Here is a 13,726-nt window from a genome sequence, read left to right on the forward strand (position 1 = left end):
CACGCTCCCCGGCCCCGCGGGGTGTCCTGGCCCAGCTCCCCTCGTGGGACCTGCCAGGGGCCACAGTCAGGCCCCCCCACCCCCCCGCCGACCTGCCCTCTGGGGGGTCTCCAGACCTGGCGGGTCCCCTACAGCCTGGCACAGCTCACGGAGGCCCCTCCTGCTGGCCTGAGGACGGGGGTCCTGGCACGGCGGCCGCAGGGCTCGGTAGCGGGGCCCGGGGTGCTCGCGCCCCAGCTGGTCCGGGTGGCCCTCACCTGCTCCCCCGCCCTCTGGGAGCCCCCTCCGGGAGCCCGGGCTGGGAGGGAGCCGGGGGAGCCTGACGCCCGCGGGGAGGGCTCAGAGGGGGCCTCGGGGCGCACGCCCTCCGTGGGGCTCTGGCTCTTGCAGGAGGTGGGCTACTGCCAGGGCATGAGCGAGATCGCGGCCGTCCTCCTCATGTTCCTGCCCGAGGAGGACGCCTTCTGGGCGCTGGCCCAGCTGATGGTGGGCGACCGGCACTCCATGCACGGTAGGGGCCCGCCGGGGAGCTCAGGAGGGCCTCCCTGCAGGCTGCTGCACCGGGGGGCAGGCGGGGACCCCCCAGCTCGCCCCCCCACGGGCAAGGGCCCCGCCTCCCCGGTGGCCTCGGGGTCCCGGAGCCACGGCCACCCGCCCCACCGTCTGCAGGCCAGGCACGCACTCCCGTTGCTCCCCCAGCCTCCCGCCGGGCAGCCGGCTTGTCCCCCAGGCCCCCCTGCCAGCCCACGGCCACACGGGGCCCAGGGGGCAGCGTCTCCCCCTCCCGGGGGCCCCCAGCCTCACTCCCAAGCCCCACAGCAGAGGGCCGTGCACGCCCATCACCCTCCCCTTGGCCTGCACCCGCTGCCCCTCGGGGCTGGGGACCCGCCTGTCCCCGCGGCGGCCCCCGCAGGAGAGAGGGTGCTGGGTCAGCCGGGCCCGGTCCTCAGCCCCCAGCCCACGCCCCGCGGGGTCTCTGTGAGGACGAGGGTCCCCGGGCCCCGCGCCCCCGGCCTGGGAGGCAGGCCCTGCCCTCTGGGAAGAGCGGATCCAGCCAGGGCTCCGAGGGCGGTGGGCACACGGGGGTCAGGGCGTGGCGGGGAGGCCCCTGCCCCGACACCCCCCACCCCGCCTGGTGCAGGAGGAGGCCCTGACCGTGGGGGCCTGGGGCCTTCTCAGGCTTCTTCGTCCCGGGCTTCCCGAAGCTCCTCAGGTTCCAGAGACATCACGAGCGGGTCCTCCAAAGAGCTCTCCCGGACCTGAGGAAGCACATGGCGAGTGGGGGCGAGTGGGAGCTCCTGAGGCTCCGTCCCCGGAGCCCGGGGCAGGGGGTGGGGGGCATGGCCCTCCCTCCGAGCTGCCCAGAGTTGGGGTCACGTTCCTCCCCCTGGGGCCCGGGGGCGCCCTCGGGGCTGGGCTGGGCCGTGGGGAGCGCGTCCACCCGGCTCCAGGGGCCGCGGCGTGGGGCCTGAGCACCCCCTGCCCTCCCGCCAGGACGAGGAGCAGATGTCCACCGGCATCTACAGCCCCAAATGGTTTCTCCAGTGCTTCCTCGGCCGGGTGAGGCCCCCCCCCCCGGGACCCCCGCTCCCGGACCTGCCCCCTGCCCCCGGGGAGGGCCCAGCTCAGCCCCACCCTCCAGACGAGCCAGGCCCGACCCCGGGGTCCTGAGGCTGAGGCTGAGGCTCGCAGCCCAGCCCGTCCTGGAGAAGCCCAGAGGGTCCCTGGACGAGGTCCCGGGGGGCGGCCCGTCTCTGCCTCAGCTCCCCCGGGGGAGGCCGGGTCAGCCCGGGGTGTGGACGGGCCCTCGGCCCATCGGGCGGCCAGCCTGGGGTCCTCTCGAGGCGTGGTGTCGTCAAGTGCGGGCAGAGTCTGTGCCCCCAGGGGTGCGGGAGGTGCTGGCCGGGGTCGGAACCCGGAGCGGCCGGGAGTCCCTGATCTCCCTGGGAGGAGGGCACGGACGGGGAGGCGGGGGGCGGGGGGCGGGGGGCGGGGGGGGGGGGGCGCTGCGGGGCCTCGTCGCAGGCAGCCGGGGGCCAGATGGCAGGCCTAGCCTAGCCCCAGCCGAGCCCCCCAGGGGCCCTGCTCAGGCCGCTCCTCCCACCCCGCCGTCCCCCTAGACCCCCTTCTCGCTCACCCTGAAGCTGTGGGATGCCTACGTGTTGGATGGGGAGAGGGTGCTCACGGCCATGGCCTATACCATCCTCAAGGTGCACAGGAGTAAGTGAGCCCCCGGGAGCCCAGGTGTGCCGGGGGCGGGGGGCAGGGGCGGTGACCCTGGGCTCTGAGCAGCACCCAGACCTGGGGCGGGGGGACGGCGGGGCAGGCGGGTGCAGCGGGGCTCCCCGAGTGGAGCAGCGGGCAGGGGCCACCCCGGCCAGCGCACTGCCCGCGGCGCTCCTGGGCACAGCGGGACCCCAGCCGCTGGCCTGGGGGCCCCGGGGGCCCCAGGGCGGGGCCCTCTGGGTCTGACTCTCGCCCACCGCCCAGAGCGCCTCCTGAAGCTGCCCCTGGAAGGGCTCCGGGAGTTCCTCCAGGACTCTCTGGCCCAGCCCTGGGCCCTGGAGGACGAGGCCGTGCTGAGACACCTTCGGGCCTCCATGACCCAGCTCCGCAGGATGCGGTGCGACCTGCCCCCGCCAGGTGGGCTCAGGGCCCCGGCCCCTCCCGACTCGGCCTGCTGGGGCCGCCCACAGGGGACAGAGCCCCCGGGGCCCCCGTCCTCATCTCTGGGGCTCTCCTCTTCTGCTCCAGCCTCGGGGACCCCAGGCCAGGGCTGGGCGGGCGGGCGGGTACCCACTGCAGGGCCCGGGCAGCAGTGTGGGGGGCTGAGCACAGGGTCAGGCCGGTGGGGGGGGGGGTCACGCGGGAGCCGTGAGGACCCCGGGGCCCCCAGCGGGGGACACACAGCCTGCTGGAGACGCTGACCCCGTCGGCCTCTTTCCAGCGGGACCTGAGGAGTTCCCCACGAGGCCCCTGGGCCTGGAGCCAGTGTCCCCGGCGCCCGGGCCTCTCCTCCCTTCTCCGGCCTCTGAGCCACCGCCCAGGGTGGAGGAGCCGGCCTCCCCGGGCCCAGCCGCCCGGCCTGAGCCGCCCGGACCCCCTCCCGGCCAGGCCATCGTCCAACTTGCCCCCCAGCCCCGGCGGTGGAACTCCCTCCCCACCCTCCCGGGGCAACAAGGCGGTGCAGGCAGGCGGCCCCGGGACACGGCGGGCTTCGAGACAGAAAACGGGGTCTCCTTCCATTTGGCACCTGCCTGGGCCACCCCAGAGGCCCCGCGACGGACCGGGCCCTGGAGCACCCCCGGGACTCCCATCACGCGGTCCCCCCAGCCCCCTAGGGATGACGCTGTCGGGCCCAGGACACCCTTCCTGCCCCGCGGCCACTGCAGCTCGTGCCCCTCGCTGGGCAGTGACGGGCACAGCCAGGGCAGAGCCAGGGCGGCGCTGAGCCCGCTGCCCCGAGGCCCCGCACAGGCCCGGGACCCTCTGCCCCCCGCGTCCACGGGGCAGCTCGATGCTCGCGGGCCTCGGGGGCAGAGCGTGGCGGTGAGGGCGGGGGCCCGGAGGCTCCGGCCCGCCGTCACCGTGCCCTGCCTCGTCTCGCTGTGCCTCCCGGAGGGCGGCACCGCCCGCACGGGACACCAGCCCCTGACCCAGAGGGACCTGGGCTGGCCTGGCCCCGGGCTCTGTGGGGGCAGGGGCGACTCGAGCGCCTGCCCCAGGCCCAGCGCTAATGGGATCCAGCGCCCCGGGGCCCTGGCCAGGCCTGCGTTCTGGCCCCGGGCCGAGCGAGCCCTCTCACAGCAGGATGTGGCCTCCTGGGCCCTGGGCGTGCCCCACAGACCCAGGTCGCTGACCTAGGGCAGCCCTGGGGATCCCGGGACACCCCAGGGCAGGGCAGCGGGGGCAGGCCCGTGGGCCCCACCCACACCCCCACCCACACCCCCACCCCCACCCCCACCCCCACCCACACGAGGAGGCAGGCTCCTCCACGCGCTGGGGCTCCAGCAGTCAGTCACCCGGCCCCAGGGGGCCCGAGGCCGGGGTCCAGCTGCCCTGCGGGGACCCAGCGCAGGAGCCCATGGGCCGCAGGTCCACGTCAGCCCTGCCGCCCCCAGAACCGCCTCTCACCGCCCCGACCTCAGGACACGCGCCCCCACCCGGAGTCGAGTCCGCACAGGCTCCCAGGCGGGGGACGACTCCAGCACCCGCACCCCTGTGGGATTCCCGCTTTCCTCTAAGGACAGGAAGGTCTCCCAGGGGAAGGCGCGCACCCTCGGCTCTGAGCCCCTGTTTGCTGTTGCAAGTTCAATAAAGTGTTGTTGTGTGAGAGGGCACGGCCGGCTCGTTTCTGCGTCTCCCGGAGCTCTGTGCACGGGGTGCGGAGACACCCCCAGAGAGGAGGAGGGGGCGCCGCCCAGGCCCCGACCAGCCCCTGCGGGGGCGCCGCCAGGCACACACGGCTGACGTCCCCACGTGCCTTCCCGGGGCGGCCAGACGCCAGGGTCAGGACCCCGCAGACTCTACTGCGACTCAGCCTGCGCCCGCGGCCAGGACGGGCCCTGGGACAGAGTGACAGCCGGGGAGCCTCAGGTCACCAGGGTCTGTGCTAAGCGCCCTGGGAGGTCTGTGCCCCCTCTGTCCAGGGGGCCTGGGCTGCCCGGGCTCCGGGGCGCTTCCTCCCCTCCCCGCCCCGGGCCTGTGCGCCTGGGGCACAGAGGGCCCGCGGGGCGGTCAGCGTGGCCCCGGAGCGGACGTCAGGACAGCAGGCCCTTGCAGCTCTCACACCTGGGCCACCCTCACCGGGCGGGCTCAGCGTGCACACCCGGTGCTGCTGGATCCCTCGCACCAGAGTGTGGAGGGCACCCTGCACGCCCTGGAGAGTAGGGGCTGGGTGAGCGCGGGGCTCGGCCTGGGGGCAGGCAGCGCAGGGGACCGAGGGACCCCGGCCCCGTCCCCACCCCGACTCCCACACACACACACACACACACACAGGCAGCCCCAGGGCTCCCCCCACGGGCAGCCGGCCCCTCAGGAGCTCCCCCCAGGGCGGCCCCGAGGTCTGGCTCCCCGCTGGAGAGGCATCGGGGAGAAGAGAAGCGGCCGGCGCTCGGCGGGGACCCGCTGCCACCCACGGGAATGTGGCCGAGCCGGACCTTCCAGCTCAGCTGACCCCCCGGCGGGACGGGACGGCACGGGACGGCACGGGACGGCACGAGGGGGCCCGGGTCGGCCGGGAGAACCCAGCTAGCCGCCCAGCGCCAGCACCAGAAATGATGGTGTTTCAACCGTTTCGGCGTCAGGACGACGCGGCCCGAGGATCAGATCGCGGCACGGCGACAGACAGGCACACACCCCAAACCCAACAAACGTCGGAATCCCCCGACTGTTGTCAGACAGCAGCCGGACGGTTACAGACGTGACGCTGGGGTCCCCGGTAGGACACACGGAGGACGCTCCAGACCACGGCTGCAGAGGCGCTGGAGGCCCGGGGATGCGCCTGCGGGTGCCCACGGGGAGCGCGGGGCGGCGGGAAGCACCCTACAGAGGGGGGCCCCTCCTGGGAAAGGACGCCGGGTCCCCGCGAAGGCTCCCGATGCTGACAGCTGTCCCCCTCTCCTTCAGCTTCTGGTTCCCCCCCGCCCCATTTTGCTCTTCCTGATTCTCCGTCGGCCTCCGCCCTGCATCCGAGCCACTGACCACACGGGCTTCTTTAGGACGTCGGGTCCCAAAAGGAGGCCGAGCTCTGGCTCCCGGGATCGAGAAGGACCATCGCCGAGGTTTATGCTGATCCCCCCGAGCTCGTGCCTTCCCGGCTCTTCTGTCCTGCAGAACGAGGGGAGGCACGGGCCTTACGGGGAAGGAGGCCCACTCCCACTCGGGCGGGACCGTCCCTCGTGGGGGACCCCGTCATCTGGGCCCGGGAGAGCGAGCGGGGCCATCAAGAACAGGTCGCAGGCTAGACATGGTCCGCTCTGAGGTTTGTCCTGAAGCGAGCACTCCCCTTCCACGTCACGCTGTCTTAGTTCATCCATTTATTATTTGTTAAAGGTTTTACGTTTATGTCCTCTCTACACCCAACACGGAATTCCAGCTCACAGTCCTGACATCAAGGTCCCCCGACCAGGCCGGCCAGGCACCCCAGGGCCATGTTTCTCATCTCTTTGCTGGCTCGCCTATCTCTGCACCCAGCTGGGACATCGAGTCCACGACGGGGGAGCTTTAGCTACCTCCGAACCCGCAAGAACCCGGAACGTTCTCGCTGTGTCCCCATCCTAGAACGACCTTCGCCGTCGAACAGCAACTCAAATAAATCGGCAGCCAGCCCAATGACTCCTGGTCAAGGAAACGGCCAACTTGTCACGTGTGTGGGCCCCGCTCCCTGGGCTCCCGGGGCTCCCGGGGAGGCTCCGCTTTCTTTAACATCGACCAAGGTCCCAATGACTCCACCGCACCTCGACGCCGGGGCTCAGTTTCTGCCCTGACACGACACAGGCAGCACGTCGGCTTCAGTTACTCCCTGTCAATCAATCAAAGGGAGCCTGGCCGCTCTCGGGGTGGTTGGGGTGGTTGGTAAGAACACGCGACTCTTGTTCTTGGGGCGGAGAGTTCAAGCCCCATGTGGCTGTAGAGATGACAGAAAAATAAAATCTTAAAAAGAAAATCAGTCAGTCGGTCTGGGGGAGACACAGCCCCGGATCCCACAGGGGCAGGGAGCCAGCTGACGGGTCTACGCACACTATTAGAAGCAGCAGAGCACAAAGTCAGAACTTCCAGAAGTCTGCTAGAGGGGGGGACACGCCGGCCTCGACGGTGCTCGGGAGGCGAAGTGGGGGGCGGCCCCTGGAGCGACAGGGTGGGCTCAGGGTCCCCGGGGTCCCAAGGACGGTGGCGCCAACGGTTCCCAGGCCCAGGAGCGGGGACCCCGGCCGAGGGCCGCGGGACTAGGGCCAGCTGTCTGCCCTGTGTGGCCACAAACTGCAAACCCCTGTGCGGTCACGGGGCCGCGTCCCTGGGCCGGGCCAGCAAAGGCCAGAAGTGGGAGGAGACCCTCCCGGGCGGGAGGAGCACGGGTCTCCCCCAGGGCAGCCCCTAAAACTTGGAGGTTTGAAACTCAGTCACTTGTCCGAGATAAAAAGAAAAAAAAACAAAACAAAACAAAACAAAACTCGGACACAGGCAGGGTGAACGCAGGGTTCTGACAGAAACGGTGGAGACAAGAGGGCTTGATGGCACATCAGAAACTATATGCCAATAGGACAACCTACAAGAAATGGACACCATGACACTATATATAGAAAACTACAAAAATGAACAAACAAAAAAATGTTAGAACCGGTAAATGAATTCAGTAAAGTCACAGGATACATAATTAATGCACAGAATTCTGTTGCATTCCTATACCTCAGTAAGAAGGTAAGAAAAAGAGAAACTAAGACATTAATAAAAATAAATTTAAAATGAAACAAAAAATAATATTATACTTAAGAAAAAACCTAAGGAAACAGCTATAAAAACTTACTCTGAAGACGATGATGGAAAGAAATCGATGACACAAAGAAACGGAAAGAGACACTCCACACTCGTGGACTGAAAGGGTACGAAGTGTCTTCACAACCGAGAGCAGCCCAGACATTCCTATAAACCCTATCAAAATGCCCCCAGCATTTCTCACAGAGCTAAGATAAATGATCTTCAACTTTGCATGGAACCTCAAAAGACCCCAGACAGGCGAAGCAGCCTTGCAAAAGAAAAGCAAAGTAGGAAGCTTCACATCGCTAGATTCCCAGTTATGTCACAAAACTGTTGTGATGAAGACAGTACGGTCCTGGCACGACAACGGACACACAGACCAAGAGAACAGAGCAGACCTCCCAGAAATGAACCCACAACTATGTCGTCGTTTAATCCTTGATAAAGCTGGAAAGAATATCCAGTGGGGAAAAAAATCTACAAATGGTGTTGGAAAAACTGGATAGACACAAGCCAAAGAATGAAATTTCTAGTTTTTGATTTTACTTTTGTGTGTGGCTAAATTCCTAGAAAATATATAACCTACCAAAACTGACACACAGAGAAATAGAAAATTTGAATAGACCAATTCTCAGCGAAGCTGTTGAGTAATAGAAAAAAAATTCCCAAAACGCAGAAGTCCACGACCAGATGGCTTCATGAGTGAATTCTATGAAACATTTAAAGAAGTATTAAAGCCTAGAAAGAGTATTATGCTAAGCACAATATGCCAACCCTAACCCTAACCCTAACCCTGACCCTGACCCTGACCCTAACCCTGACCCGGAAGCCTCCCCGCGGGTCCTGAGGAGGCCGGGCCCCTGTGGGCGTGGACGCGACCCCCACACGGCTGTTTCCCGTCTGTTGACTACGTGGGACTCCCAGCGCTGAGAGGGCACCTCCGTGGCTTGTTCCTGCTCTCGGGGGAGACGATTTCAGGTCGTCACCCCCGGGGATGACGTCAGCTGCGGGCCCTCCTACGCGGCCTCTCCTCTGTTGACAGACCTTTCCTAAAACCCCCTGTGCTTTTCATGCTTTGTTCTGTCAAATGCGTTTTCTGCGACTCTTGAGGGGATCGTCTCCTTTCTCTTTGTTTTTGTTGTTTTTTTAAAGATTTTATTTATATATCCTTGAGAGACACCGAGAGACGAGAGAGAGAGAGAGAGAGAGAGAGAGAGAGAGAGAGGCAGAGACACGGGCAGAGGGAGAAGAAGGCTCCGTGCAGGGAGCCCGATGTGGGACTCGATCCCGGGACTCCAGGATCACGCCCTGGGCCGAAGGGAAGGCAGGCGCTGAAGCGCTGAGCCCCGCCGCCCCCCTCCGCCCCGGGCCGCCCCATGTCCTTTCTCTGGTTAACGGGATGGATCGTGCTGAGTGATCAGAGGGGCCGCGGGGGGCAGGTGGGCAACGTGGATGAACAAATAGGGAAAGCTACAAGCGTGTGGTTCTAAATAAAGGAATCCCGGAAATTTAGAAAGTACGGCCTGGCAATAGAGTCAGGACCGTGGGGACAACTCGGGACGGGGACAGACGGTGACGCCGCTTCTCGCGGGGAGAGCTGAGCGAGGCACAGAATTGTCAAGTCGCCAGCTGTAGCCCTGAAACTACTGTCCCCTTGGGTGTCGACGGCACTTCAATAGATACCAAGGAAAAGGGGTTTCCGGTGGGAATCCCGGTGGGTCCGTGAAAGGCATTTACACGGTCGTGACGCACACGAAGGCGCCTCTGCAGAGGGGATCCAGATGCTCACGTGTCTTCATGTTAATGTTTAGAAGATGTACTTGGGAGACGGTGCGGGGGGCAGGGGCGGAGGGACAGGGGGAACCTGGAGCGGACTCCTCACCCACCGGAGACCGAGCCCCACCCGAGGCTCCACGCCACAACCTGGAGATCCTGGCTTGAGCCAAACTCAAGAGTCGACGTGGAACCGACGGACGGAACCACCCAGGAGCCCCTCAAATGCTCCTAACTGCAACCCCACGCTGTGAACCCTGGGGGGCGGAGGGGGGCATCTGTGACCCCCAGTCTGCCTTGAAGGGCGGGAGGCCTGCAGGGCCCGAGGATGGGAACTGAGGATGCGGGAGGCTGCCTGCATCGCCTTCCCGCCCGGCGTGGGGACAGGACCCTCCCCCGGGACCCTCGGCCACCAGGGTGAGGGCTGAGTGCTGATTGGACCCCGCCTGCCCACAGTGATGATGCGGGACCCCGCTCTGGGCGGAACTGTGGTGCCCCCGGGTTCCACCGCTGCCTGGTGCCCACTCTGCGTCCGCAGACCTTCGGAGGCACCGGTGCTCCGGATCTGGCTCGCAGCGACCCGACTCTCCTGCTCTCCCCAGTAGCCCAGGACTCGTCTCTCCTCAGTACCCCCACCCTCCCACTCTCCCCAGTACCCCGCTACTCCCACTCTCCCCAGTACCCCCACCCTCCCACTCTCCCCAGTACCCCCACCCTCCCACTCTCCCCAGTACCCCGCTACTCCCACTCTCCCCAGTACCCCCACCCTCCCACTCTCCCCAGTACCCCAGTGCATAAAGAGGAGGCGCCCACACAGCGACAGGTCACAGGTGAGTGGCAGCTGATCCCTGATCCCCGCGGGCCACAGTGGGGCCTGTGGATCCGGGTGGGGGCACAGGCCTCCCGCGCTGGGGTCCACAACACCCCGACCCCCATGCGATGACCGTGAGCAGCTCCCACAGCCCTTCCACAGCCCCACGGGGTGAGAGCGGCCACCCTGCTGCCCCCGTCCAGGGAAGGAGGCTGCAGTCGGAACTCAGGCAGCTCCCCCGGGACCCCCGCTCCCCTGTAAGCCCTCTGCTGTGCAGGCACCCAAGCCATGACCTTTCCAGCCTGTCCTAGACGCATGGACCCCGACAGGGGTGACTGTCACCCCCCCATCCCGCCCTGTGCCCGCTGGGTCCCCCTGGCCCGTGAGCAGGCTTGCTCTTCAGGCTCCAAAGAACGTGGAGTCCCTCGTGCTCCCCCAGGGCCCCCCTCAGGCTATTCACACATCGCTGCCCTCAGGGTGGGGAGTTCGGTCGCACTCTTGCTGGCATCAGGTTTTAGTTTTGATGAAGTCCAGTCCGTCGCTTTCTCCCCTTGGTCGTGTGCTTGTGGAATCTCGGAGAAACCTTCCATTCCCGCCCCCCCCGCCCCCCCAAGCCCGCAGGGACACTCGCTGGCCGGCCCACCCACCACCATCTCTGCGCCGGCCCCGGGCTGGGAGACGTCACCCCCGAGCATCAGGTGGGCAGTTCCCCGGAGCCCCTGGGTCCCCCGCCCGTGTGCTCCTGATACCGGGGTGGGAGCGCTCTGTGACCCCAGCGTGACGGCGTGCCCTGGGACAGTGGCTGGGAAGGTGGACTGTCGGTGGGCGACGGACAGACAGACAGGCAGCGAGGGCCCGTGTGTGATGCCTGTGCCCCTCGGGGCTACGGGGTTGTCTCCGGCTCCGGTCAGACAGAGGGGCGCCCGCCCACGGGGAGCACCCGGACGCATGTGTCCTCGGAAGGTTCTCACGCGCCGTCATCCTTGGATGTGTTTGGATTGCAGCACGATGCAGGAGGACCCGGAGACCCTGCTGGCCTTGCAAAGGGCCAATATCGTGGCCCAGTACCATCAGGTGAGGCCCAGAAGGGACCATAGACACTACACACCCACGACAGGGGGGACCGTACCTGCAAGAGCAGGTGAGGCTCAAGAGGGGATCAGAGCCAAGGATGAGCCAGGTCAGCCCAGGCAAGGACCACAGTCACCAGGAACAAGTGAGACCCTGGGGATGGTCCCGGTGTCAGTAGCAACTAAGGGTCCATCCTGGATCCTCGTCATTGGTAGCGGAGGAGCCCAGGCACCAGGTACAGGTGAGGCCCGGGTGGGGACCAGAGTCACCAGGTCCAGATGAAGACCACAGCTACCAGGTCCAGGTGAGCCCAGGTGGGGACCAGAGTCACCAGGTTCAGGTGAGGCCAAGGTGGGGACCACAGTCGCAGATCCACATGAGGCTCAGGTGGAGACCAGAGTCACCTGGGTGAAGCCCAGTTGGGGACTAGAGTCACCAGGCCTGGGTGAGGGCCAGGTAGGGATCAGAGTCACCAGGTCAAGTGAGGCCCAGGTGGGGACCACAGTCGCCGGGTCCGGGTGAGGCCCAGGGGGGGATCGTCACTGACAGACAGAAGCAGGTGAGGCTGCCAGGCTGCGCCCACTCTGGCGCCCGGCCAATCTCAGAGGGTCGGCGCTCCCTCAGGATCCAGGGGAGGGAGGAGCCCTTCTGCTCCCTCCTGTCTCTGTCCCCACTCCCCTGCTCTGATCGGTCCCCACCACGGAGCCCCCTCTGTTGCAGGCGCCCCAAGCAGGGTCTCCGCAGGACCTGTCACTGTGCAAGGTCGCCGACCACCAGGGCTTTCTGCAGTGAGTCCCCTGGACACCCCTCATCCATCCCAGGGCGGGTGGCCTTTGCAGGAACACCTCTCTGGAGGCTGACCCCCCCGCCCCCAGGTCGGGACCTGGTCCCCTGGAGCCCTCTGAGGGCCATGTCTGCGCTGGGTTGCAGCTGAGACACCCCGGAGGCCGACCCGGGACGTGGGCAGGAAGGGAGCTGGGCCCGGGGGAGGCCCCTGGACACTCAGAGGAGGGGCCCCCACGCCTGCTTTGGGCAGGCCCAGGTGTCAGCCTGCTGCATCCGGGGGTGGTGGTGGGGTGGGGTGTCCAGTCCCTTCAGCAGGGGATCCCGCCCGTGAGGGGCTCTGGGGCCGGGGCGTGCTCTCCGTAGGGGGACGGCCTGGTCTGGGCCGAGTCCGCAGGGGTGCTCTCGCCCACACCCGAAGGCTTTTGCGGGGCTGCAGGTGGATGCCGGGGACCAGGCCAGCGCAGGGAGGGGGGGGGGGCCGCAGAGGGAGGCCCCGACCAGGCAGGAGGAGGCAAGAGGAGGAGGGGGCTGCCCTGGGCGGGAAGGAGGGAGGGGACAGCCCAGTGGCCTAGGTCGCAGGGGACGAGGCTGATGGGTCAACAGCCCCACGAGAACCTGACGGACGCTGGAGACCCCAGGTGGGGCCCCCTCGGCCCTGCTCACGGCCCAGTGTCTGCTGGGATGGCTCAGGGGTGGTCGTGCTCAGGGGCTCCGACAGGACGGGAGGTGAAATGGGCCAGGGTGGCAGAGGGGACAGCAGAGAGGGGAGCCCGGGGACAGCAGGGGGACGGCCAGGGGGCAGGGGGAGGCCGGCTGGACGCTGGGCAGTCAGGCCCTGGGGAGGCGGGGGGACCTCAGCGGGACGGTCACGGGGCACCCGGGCCACGCTGACAGCTCTCGGGCTGGTCCATCGAGGAGGGGGGCAGGTCACCCCCTGGGGGCGCCGAGGGGTCCCCGCCCAGCCCACCACCGGCAAACACCCTCCTCAGACCCCCCAGACGCCGCCCCCGCCCGCCCTCAGGCCGCTGGCAGCCCCTGCCCTCCCCGGGGGAGCCCTGCCCTCCCCAGGACGCTGGGTGCAGACGGGGTGTGTGTGTGTGTGTGTGGCTGTGGGGCCGGGGCCTCAGGGCTCTGCGTCTCCTGCCTTCCAGGGACAGGGAGCTGCCCGACCCCAGCCCCCGCGAGGCCAAGGTGAGAGCCCGTCCTGGGCCCCGGGCAGGACGTGGGGGGGAGCTGGGGCCAGCTGTCTGCACCGCGTCCCCCAGGACATCCCCGGGCGTCTCCCCAGTCCCCCGTCCCAGCGCTGCACGGGCCGCCGGGAACGCACCCGAGACCCGGAGCCGCGGTCCGCGGGGGGCCCTGTGCCTTCCTGGCTCCTCCGGGTCCCGCGGGGCACTGGACGCGGCCCGAGCGCCCACCTCCCGCGGCGGGAGCCTCACCTGCGGCCCCCGCCTGTCCTCTCCCAGAAACTCCGCCAGGAGACCCGGCGCGCGGACAAATGGATAAAAATGCTCAAGCGATGGGACCACTACCTCCCCAGCGAGAAGGTGGGGCGCTGGGTGCCCCCGAGGGCTCTCCGTCCTGACGGGGCTGGGGGGCCGCCCTCAGTGTCCTCCTGCCCCGTCCTCGGGGGAGCCCCCTGCCTGGGGAGAGTCTGCTGGGAGCCCGGGCCTCCCTCCCCAGGCCCCGGGACGGCGGTGGGGGAGCGTCAGGTCGGGGCCAGGGTCCCTGCTCCTCGCGGGGGACGGGGGGGGGGGGGGGGGGGCCCAGATCCAGGGAGACCCAGCCTCTCTGCAGACACCCTGGAGC

General features: G+C 67.6%; 1 protein-coding gene across 1 annotated transcript; it reads left to right on the forward strand.

Annotated features, from left to right (window-relative positions):
- Positions 1–318: 318 nt before the first annotated feature.
- On the forward strand, positions 319–3,937 carry LOC140595612 (uncharacterized). Its single transcript, XM_072738299.1, has 6 exons — positions 319–511; positions 1,180–1,274; positions 1,495–1,560; positions 2,121–2,220; positions 2,491–2,643; positions 2,948–3,937. Exons 1-6 carry the CDS (start codon positions 412–414, stop codon positions 3,862–3,864), a joined length of 1,431 nt encoding a protein of 476 aa, XP_072594400.1. The 5' UTR covers positions 319–411; the 3' UTR covers positions 3,865–3,937.
- The last annotated feature ends 9,789 nt before the right edge of the window (positions 3,938–13,726 follow it).

This window comes from Vulpes vulpes, chromosome 15 (assembly GCF_048418805.1).
Source record: "Vulpes vulpes isolate BD-2025 chromosome 15, VulVul3, whole genome shotgun sequence".
NCBI classification, from domain to species: domain Eukaryota; kingdom Metazoa; phylum Chordata; class Mammalia; order Carnivora; family Canidae; genus Vulpes; species Vulpes vulpes.